Genomic DNA, 10,761 nt, shown 5'->3' with positions numbered 1-10,761 from the left:
GGGGGGGTGTAGGGAAATCACTGCACCCATGTAATCCTGTTAGGTGGCAACTGACTCTGATGGCAACTGACTCTGACCCCAAAAGGCCGTATCGTTTCCACCCAGTCATATACCTAACGCATGTGTTTATGTATTATTTATTTTTACTGTACATGTGTTTTCTTGGTTCGACAAATGTAATAAATTTGTCTCTCTTTTGTCCTGATTGTCTGATAGTTGTTCTGCTTGCCGGACACTTTTCCTGCTTGCTACACACTTGTCTTGGCTTCAATTATATTTCGTTCTGTTTATATTTTCTCGTTGACAAAACAAAGAAACCCTCCCTCTCGGTGGTACATTGCCATCAGTAAACACTATCCGGTTGAAATCCGGTCCTTCATATTTTGACGCAACATGTCGTACAAAAGTAGCGGCAAAACGAAATTTCAATTCTTGATGCATTCCACTAATTTATGATGCTGATTTGATACCTTTGTTGGATAAAGAGTAGTTACCGCTTACCGGTACCGTTATGCCGCCCAGGGATCGTAATAAATATAAAAGGAAAAGATATCATCGAAGAAAACGAAAACGGTAGGGTCAACCTAATTTTGTAACGGCTGTTTACGGCTTCCTCCACCACCAAGTCCATGCTTCCGAAAACAAACAATACAGTAAAACTAATCCCATACGCGACCTGGAATGGTAACCGAACGAGAGGCCGTGGTTCGCCGTATGGATAAGCCGTCTTATCGGCTTTCCTCTTCCCCGGGATAAATATGTAAATCCTATCCTAATTGCAAAACTTAAAGAGAGGTACCTACCGGTAGCCTAGACTTCAGGATTTAGACATCTTATCGGCTTTCGTCTTGAGCTCTCGCGGGATAATTACGAAAATAAGTATTTACAGGTTGATTTTTTTGCACATAATCATCCCCACAGGATTCTGGGATTCGAACCTACAAACCAGAGCAGGGTAATCAGAAGTCTGAAGGTGCGGTGACGAGCGTAGTATACCGGTATGCAGGATAATTATTCTTCTCCATTTGATGACCAATGATGAGATTTTGAGTATCGTGTTCTTAACGAATAAGTTAACGTTAGCGCTGTGAACTGATTGTATGGACTTCAGTTCAGTATGAATAATAATGAAAGTTAATTAATCTGAATATAATAAGAAAACTTTTAATAATAATTCTAGATAATTAATACTTAATTAATACGGTATTTTTTGACAGGCCGATGGATTTTGACAAAGTTACCAATATTAATACAATTTCGTCACCACACGAGGGAGATCTGCACATCGCCAACAAAGTATCACTTGAACCTGTTGTGAAAAGGATTTTTCTATGGTTTTATAATGTAAGCTATATTATACTTTGACTTTTTAACCTTATTACTGAAGGACATTTCCCCGATTCCAGGACTGTCCTATGTAGGAATGTTACAAAACGCGCTTTTTCGCGCCAAAAAATGTACGCACCACGTCTGCTAAGTACCGTTAGGCCGTGTCAGAATACCGCTCATAAAAACGACTACGGACTGCCTGCTGTTGTTTGGAATTCCATGAAATTTTGGCATAACCTAGATAAAATACACAACTATAATTTGGTATTTGGATTTTTTCATTAGCGTATAAATTTCCCAACATTCGGGGCTTTTGAAAATTACGCTAAAGTCATACGTACTGCAAATTAATGATACTGTCTATGGACACCAATAAAATATATATGGACGCATGTATGTCATTCCTAACTTGCTACTTACCAATTTGTATGAAGTTTGTTCAATCAGAACATCGTTAATTATTACCCGCAACGAGGCACTGTCAAACTAATATGCACAACTCCAGGGTTGATTTGCGACGATCTTCCGACGGCCTCAATGATCGTTGCCAGAATAAAATCCTAAAATAATCCCAATTTTTCTTAGATGTGACGCACATCGAAAGATTAGTGATTGATATGTGTTCTTTTTTCATATTCATCAAAGTTCCTATTAAAAAAAGTCAATTCGCATACGTTTACGAAACGGTACAAATTAATCCAAGGCACAGGAAGTATGATCTTAGCACGCGTTTGTCAACGCGCATCAGTTATCGATTGAACGGCGACACTTTCCCTCGCAGCGATTTCTCTCGTTTAGCGTTTCACTAAGCGCGGTAAATATCTTACGAGCTAAGGAATATTGAAGATAATTAATCGTTCAATAAGGTCGGATATGAAAAACGCTAAATCAGTTAATTGCCGCGTAGGCGGGAACTTGCGTAGTGGGAAGATCGTTGCTGACCAGAGGTTATGTAAAGTTCAGAGACTTTCTCGTACATAATTAATTGGAAAGCAGCTAATTTCATTAAAAAGAATTTGTAAACTTTTTTGCATTAGGTTTTTCTATTCACAATACCTTTTTGTTCCTATTTTTTTCGATTACCTTCAAAAATAACCGAGATACATTCTGTTGTTTATCGGTCTGACATTCTTGCGGTCACAGTTTTTGAGTCGGCGCAATACAATCCTTATAGAAAAAATTGGCCTATCGGGCGGTACTTAAATGCCGATATCTCTGTTAATTCTTGACCGTTTTTTGCAAACTTGGTATTGTTTTCTTATTTTCACATAGATCTATCCACTGGTGCAGTTTTTATTCAAATCGGATGAACTTTAATTTTTTTGTAACATACCTACCCTATGTATCTCTGAGTTGAAAGCCTTATGTCAGTACAGCACACCATCCAAATTCTAAGAATTTCCCTCCTTTTGGCTAAATAAAACAAACACTGTGTCTCACAAACGAGGGGCGTCAGATGCGTCATATCACACCATGCTTGTCTCAATAATAATCTAAGTTAATCGCGCCCGTCACATGATCAAAATTGCCGTTTTTTGCTGAAAACTCTCGAATGCTACGGTAAAAAAAAAATTTTTTTCTGTAAATCGGATGATTTTTCCCCAAGGAATTCAATGATAATGTTACTAGATTGTGCTTTTTTGTAGTATTTTGCGCAACCTTCATTATACTGTATTATTACCGATATTGAGGGACAACAATGTCCAGACGTCTCCCAAAGGAGGGGTGTTTGATAATCTGGAAAATGGGTTTCTCTAAAACGGGACAATGTCACCCGATTTGTATAGTGTGCCGTACTATATGTGTCTTCAAAACATGTGTATGACACTCGGTGGATGGCTCATCAAGCTAAGTGTTACTAAGAAATAAACTAGCTATCTAAGCTTGCCGCACTTGGGTTTGCAAGTCAGAATCTCGTGTAATATAGTAATGTGCGAGAGGATTGTTGGACTCCTCGCCATTGTTGGGTTGGTCAGTATCGTCTTCCACGACCATCAGGTCCATGCATAATAACTGGTTAGCTCTTACCATACCTAACATGAACTTTCCTCTCCTTGAGATAAATATGAAAATTCTATCTTATCACCTTTCCTCTCCTATTTTAAGATATGGAGTTTTCTGATTTCATACATTTCAAACCACCAAACAATCTGAACCTGAGAAACTGTGGTTTGGTATTATTAAACCGTCTTATCCGCTTTCATCTACTCTGCGTAAATTCGAATATTTTCTTCTTTCAGAAACTTCCCAACATTTCAACACCTTTTTCCTATGCAAATGAGATTTTATTTTCAACTCGAGCTCTGCGTTATGATCTTAACTCGACCCGTGAACAACTGAATTCTACAAAACAAGAATTGAATGAAATCATGAAGAAACTGAATAACCTAGAAAATAACGTCAGAGAATTGAAGAATTTTTCAATGGGGGAAAAGAGAGGGGTTTCCCCTTTGCGTATTCCACCCCCTCCTCCCCCACCACCTCCTCCTCCGCCTATCTCAACATCTGCTTCAAAAGTGAGTTCCATTTTATCAGTTTGCAACGTTTAGAGCAGACATGGGCAAAGTACGATCATCTGTGGGCCAAATCCTGTCCGTTGGGTAATTTAATCTGGCCCACCTGATGCTGCCACAACCAAAATTGATGTTTCAGCTAAAAATAACTCAAGGAATTTGTTGAGATCGCGGTTAAATTTAGTTTTGGCACGAGACTTATTGTTTTCCACCTTTGCTTTGTAATACTGTAAATATTGTTCATAAAATGTAACTTTTTACGTCACACTTACATGGCCCGTCAGTGTGAATGGTCAAAATTGGTGGCCCCTGGTTCGAAACCCACCTCTGGTTTAGAGCGATGTTATCCAACCGGTGAGGTCTTCTTCCTTAGGGAGGAAGTACTTGTTGAGAAGGAATTTTGATTTGCATTTGCCTCAGTATTACGAATATTCTTTGGGTCTTTTTAATACTAGGACTCTTATTTATACACAAATTCTAAGCTAATAAAACTGTACAGTAGTGGCAGTGCGGGTTGCCGTAATTAACTCTTGTAGTAATATAGAAAAAATACGAAAACAACATTAAGCGTTTACTTTGATCTCGAACACTCAGATCAATGGCTGTGTGATTAAAAATGATTTCATTTTGTGCAGAAATACTTCAGTCACAACATAAACCTATAAATAACATATTATCCCAAATTATGGCCAAGTCTCACTGGTTTCAAAAAATTTTGGGTATTGGAGAAGGGTTAACTAGTTACTTGTTTCTCTTTCAGCCTTGTTTTCTCTTAAAGAAGAAACCTCCACAAGCTGCAATAAAGAAACCTGTTAAAAAGGAAACCCAGGTATTTTTATATATCTCAATCTTGTTTAATGTTTCGATCATGCTGATTTTTTGGAGCCTGAGGCAAGCTTATTTATTATATTAAATTGAACATGGGCCGGGGTCTCCAGAGCAGTGGTGAGTGTGTGATGTAAGATGTACCCGCTTTTAAGAATTTGTCAAGTCTCGCACCCCGCTTCAAAAATAACTAGCTAACAATAAGCTACAAATAACAGGTAGTAGACCGACAGCATGTTTTATTGAAAATACTTGGATGGAACGTAATTATTCAAAATAAAGAAATGTAAATATGCAAAAGGCGGGCAAGATTGAATCTAACAATTATTTTTAATCAGCTTCACGTCCCTCGAAAAAATGTCTACGTCCCCCACGGCTTGAGAACTACTACTCCAGAGTTCCATTATTTCACCTATTTGTGTTTTGGCATCAATTTCGTGCCCATGTATTCGAGCATTGCTTCAATAATTTATTACTATGGAACACATTCGATTTTAACAATGCTGTAACGGCCGTAGATGTACAAAATGCTTTATTGGCACACGTACATATGGTTTATATCCACTAGGTGTTGCAAGAGACTTTCACCTTTGGGTTAGATAAAACCACGTGTTCTCACTTACATTCTTGCTGTATTTAGTCATGTTAAGTTAATTGCCTGTCAGCAGTTCTCAATAGCCACCACTACAACTGGCTTTGTCATAGGTCACTTACAGGTTGAAGAACAATACCCAAATACAGTATACAATATACCCTAATGAGGAGCTACTTTTGAAATTTGCCACTGTTTCCTCCTTCTAGTTGCGCGATCATTTTTGGGCGCTCCCGTTGTATATGCAGTAAGATGGTGGACACTGGAACGTAATATGTGAACCAAGTCAGAGTCAGGCCTTAATTTTATTCTAATTTTCCTTATTTTAGTTCTATTACGAGTTCGGGGACTAGCCAAGTGACTCCCGTAGTATTTGTACCTGAAATTATGCCCTAACCCCAACCTGGTACACATACTACGTTCCGGTGTCCACCATCTTGGTGCACATACTACGTGAGCTTCCATTTTTGTGAATGATCCCGCCAATCACTCATTTACCTTGTCTTTATTCTTCTCAATATTGTTCAGAAATCTCTCTGCGTTTCGTTGGACGATATTCTGAATGTTAAACTGAAGAAAACTCAGCCACAGAAAAATATTGATGAGAAAGAAAATAAGGTTCATTTAGAACTATTTTTGGAAAAATGAGTATCTTTCATATTTAGCATTCCCTAGATCTGAGATGAGTAAACAACGGCACACGGGCCAAATCCGGCCCGTTTGGTAATTTATTCTGGCCCGCCTGATGCTGCCGCTACCTGACCTTATTTTGATGTTTTAGCTTAAAAATAGCTGAATGAATTTGTTGAGATTGCGAATAAATTTAGTTTTGGCATGAGGCTTACTGTTTTCCACTTTTGCTTTTGTAACACAACTGTAAATATTGTTCATAAAATGGAACTTACGTCACAGTTACATAGCCAGCCAGTCCAAGTGAGAAAAATTTTTGGTTTTTGGTCTGAAAACTTTCCCGCCCCTGCCCTATCCAGTTTACAACATCCTAATTCTGGTGTTGGTACTGGGGCCTGAGCCCAGAAATTTTGACTTCTAAAATCGTTGGAAAAAGAAGCACCCTTCTTCTTTAAAAATTAACTGTTTTTAACTGTCATCCTGTACCGAGATTTCCATTACTTGGGTCAACATGCTGCGCTGCAGATTAGCTGGTATAAAGGCCGTGGTGCATATTTGAGTCCACCTTCGAAAATATTGGCTACACCATCAAAATATCCCTTCTCGCAAAAACCATCCCCTGTTTTAACGTCCATCCCCTGTCGTCCTCTATTTACAGGTTCCTGTTAACAAGCCCAACATGCCTCGCATCACCTTAGCTGACATAACGTCTGTATCTCTGCAAAGATTGGGAAACATTGATCAAACATCTGGCAACTGTCAGAATGAAAATATGGTGACACCGAAGTCTGTTCTTTTGAAGAGGGTGAGCGTATTTTAATATTACTGGTCTTTCCCGGGGACAAATTTTGTGTCTTTTGAAAAGGAATTTTATCTTGTTTCCAGGTGTTGTATTACCACTATGATGGGTACTCCCGTAATATGTGAACCAAGATGGCAGACATCGAAACGTAGTATATGTGCCAGGTTAGGGTTAGGCCATAATCTCAAGTACAAATACTACGTGAGTAACTTGGCTAGTCCTCAAACTTGTAATAGAACTAAAATAAGAAACATAGGATTAAAATTATAGCCCAACCTGATAGACGAACTACGTTTCGATGCCTGACATCTTTGTTCGCACACTGCAGGAGTACCCTGTAATGCACTAGCCACGTCCTGCTCTATTGAAAAGGGGGGGGGGGGTAATTTTACAACTTGTCCTCCCTAAGGAGTAGATCTCGTGTTTTGAAGGAGTAATTTTACTGTATATCTGTCGGTAGTATTATTATTGCAATGGGTACTTCTGCACACATTCTGTTCTATTGAAAAGGGTATAGTAAGGAATGTTCAAGGGATCAAACTCCTAATATTGGCTCAGATACCTAAAAATAGTGATAGTAATTTTGTTTTTGATGCAGACGCTTCGAAAGACGACAATGAAACGTAGCCCGGGTGGAACTCCTATCATCCGACGCAATCCAGATCGGTCCACGGCTACAGGGCCTACACCTGAGTTTGCAAGGGCTTTACGGAGGAAATTTAGGGTAATTTTCTATTATACGGCTTATTTAGGAGGGCTTCACCAGATATCAAGTTGCCTATTTTCTAGGCTTACAATATGACCCACACATAGTTAATTTGTTAAAATTATACTTGCACGCCCATAATTTGTCGTTTTCCTCCGAAACGAAAAAATGACGATCTGAAAATAAACTGCGAAAGTATCTCGCTGTTTTTGAAAAAGAGTGCACTAGTAGTGAACACTGGTGCCAATGTTCTAAAATAAAGTAACAGGTGCTCCAATTGAGTAGCCCCGCTCTTAGACATCATAATGCACTCTACTTATTGCTAACCAAAAATTATTTCATTCCAGTCCATAAGAACTTCACCATTAGCTGAGGATCATCTTATGCAAAGTCCAATATGAAGCATCTGTAGCCAGAAGCATAGAAGAGTATAAAATTCTAGTCCATGTCAGTAACTGCTAGCATAGAGCCTAATTACTTTCAAAAATACTTGGCATGTTTTGGGCCTTTGCATTATTATTTGGTTGAAGATATATAAAAATGAATGTAACTATCTTGTCCAAAGCATTTTTCAGAGCATCTTTAATCAAATACCATTTGGTTGCCTTTGCCTGAAGCATCAAATATAAGTTCCGAGTTAGTGGCAACTTACTTGCATTGTGCCTTGTTTGTAACGTAACTGTAAAATTATTGATCGTTTCGAATATTTTCATCTCGGAACATGACAGATTAACTTTTTTGAAGTTTATTCATTACTTTGTATATAAATTTGTAAATGCTTGAATTCTAATCCAGCCTTGTTCTAAAAAAATTGTTTAAAAAGTATTGGATTCATTTTAAACATTTTCATCTTGAAACATGACAGTTTGATCATCATTTTATTAGATCTGTATATGAACGATTGTTTTATCAGACAAATTTTGGTGCCTCTGCTCAAACCACCAGATAAATTTTTTCTAGTAACCGGCATTAGCTGTAGCACAGGGGCATAGCATCCTCATTCCGAGCAAAATTGTTTTAAATACCTTTGCTTCATTGGACCTCCTGAAGTATGTGCACCAACATGGCGTACAACCTGAACTCAGGTTGTGTTCCAGGTTAGGGTTCAGGTTATGCGACATCTTGGTGCGCATACTTCAGGAGTTTCCTTTCGTCATCTTGTATCTCATGTATAGATAAATAATTTTTGAATTTAAATATAATTTTAATAGGAACCCATTGCTATGAAATTTTAGACTGGACTTTTTTTTTCTCCCTACTTTAAGCACCAAATATCAATTTTCAGTTCATTGACTGCTTGAATTGTGCCATGTTCAGAGTTTATCATCCTGAACCATGACTTTGAAAATTATTTCTAAATATTGAGTATTTTAACAGTAACCTTTGCTTCAAAATATTAGATAATTTTTTTGCAATATTTTTTCATCTATTAACTTTTGTATATTCAGCCTTTAATATTATAATCAGTATGATATGTTAATTTAGGAGTGGCCATATTTTTTCTTCAAATTTTATGTACAATAGGATTTTTTTCATATTTATTCCACAAGAAAAAAAAAGTTCAATCAAATGGCGAACCACAGCCTGGTATGTGGTTACCAGTCTGTGTTTGGTATGCGATTAGTTAGCCAGCTATTCACTTCAAATGCATGGATTGTCGCGGTCTCGGGGAAGCCGTAACTGATCAGCGGATACGTAAACCACCTAAAAATCGCCTTGCACATCATAATAACTCCCTACAGAATTCGAATCAGCACTGGGTAGTCAGAGGTGTGATGGCATGTGTATTCATAACTCCCAGCACGATGTGCAAACAACTGTTTTTGCACTGGACCTGATTTAGTGAATGCACGAGAAGCCATGGTTTGTAACGGTGGTGTAGCTAGGGGGGGTGGTTTTGCGAGTCGAAACTCCCCCCCCCCCTCTTTTGAAATGTAAAAAAATATAAAATTATTTTTCTGTATCATAGATAGCAATTTTCCGTAGCTTGCAATGCTTTTTAGACCCCAAGACTACTAGAAACACGCGTATTCCAGCGTTCAATCATACTCGCTAGATGTTTCGATCTAGCTTGGCAAAAAAAAAAATTCAGAACCCCCCTTTGAAAATTTCTGGCTACGCCCCTGGGTCGTAATATCCAACCAAAAGTTGACTTTCTTCTCCCTATTGTTGTTTTATTTTGTATATTTCAATCATAATCGCATTCTGTTTGCCAATGTTGTTTTACTAATTAGCATATTTGCTACATGTGTTTTATGTAATAACTATTTCTTTATCTTACTTACTAACAGTCATTATACGCAGTTTCATGAACTTATTTTTCCATTTTGGATGTGAAAAAATTCTGGGTGAGATTTTGTAAAGCGTGAGGGACACTCTTCCCAGTGCACTGCTGGTGTTTTTTTCTATATTCATCCCGACAGTTACATAGATGGAGAGAGAAATTCGTCAACCAGAAAACAAGAATTGCTACAAAAAAATATATACGAAATTATTCTATGCGACCATATATGGTCATCGGAGTAAGCCCCCCATAGTCTCCACTCAGTAGTATGCATAAGATTAGGATTTACATACAAGGTCCGGTTACCATTTCATGTCGGGTTATTTGTTTTCGGGGACATGGCCGTAACCGATTTCGTGGAAAACACCCAACGGCGGCGCGGAGGTATGTATGTTTGTTTATTCGTCTCGTAAAAGCAAAAACACAGGAGGTAGAAAATATCAACATTGAAGACGGGATGTATACACAAGACCATTCTTGCCTTAAACACATGAAAGTGCAGCAATCATTTCGCACATAGCTATCGTCCATCGCCGCATGAAAGTCGAACCCACGCAGGGTAATCAGGGGTGCGGCGAGCGTATTCCTAACGCTTAGCTCACGTTGATGTATGTAAAAAAATATGATACTTATCGTGTATAGTTGACTAAATAGGGCATTGGATTGAAAAGCTGACAAGGAAATATTATATTGCAAGCCTCTCTCGTTTAGCTAGCCGTTTCCAAATAAAGGGTTCACAGCATAATAGTCTTTACCGCTGAGGTTGTTCCAATATTATTTTATTGATTAGCATATTTGCTTCAGTGTTTTCTGACATAAACAACATAAAAAATAAACAGACAAACATAATGCCGATATACCTGTATGGTGGCCCATCGTTGTCACGCGTAAAATTGACGGTAGGCGAGCATAACTCCAAATAAAGTTTGAAAAAAACGTACAAGCACCCTCCAAAAAAACAAGCACACAAAAGTGTAAACTTGATTCAGAATCGGGCAATACTTTTTACGCAATCTTAAAATAACAGCAAAATTTAGCTAGATTCTTGACGGAGATATACATTTAAATATAAGATACTCT

General features: G+C 38.0%; 1 protein-coding gene across 1 annotated transcript; it reads left to right on the top strand.

The window, feature by feature from the left end:
- The first annotated feature begins 389 nt into the window (after positions 1–389).
- Positions 390–9,805, top strand: LOC120341541 (uncharacterized). Its single transcript, XM_039410075.2, has 8 exons — positions 390–573; positions 1,218–1,344; positions 3,570–3,845; positions 4,603–4,671; positions 5,788–5,877; positions 6,548–6,694; positions 7,290–7,415; positions 7,745–9,805. The coding sequence occupies exons 1-8, from the start codon at positions 512–514 to the stop codon at positions 7,796–7,798; spliced, it is 951 nt and encodes a 316-aa protein (XP_039266009.2). The 5' UTR covers positions 390–511; the 3' UTR covers positions 7,799–9,805.
- Positions 9,806–10,761: the final 956 nt, after the last annotated feature.

This window comes from Styela clava, chromosome 14 (genome assembly GCF_964204865.1).
Source record: "Styela clava chromosome 14, kaStyClav1.hap1.2, whole genome shotgun sequence".
NCBI classification, from domain to species: domain Eukaryota; kingdom Metazoa; phylum Chordata; class Ascidiacea; order Stolidobranchia; family Styelidae; genus Styela; species Styela clava.
Note: the sequence above shows the minus strand (reverse complement) of the source record. Positions and strands in the feature narration are given on the sequence as shown.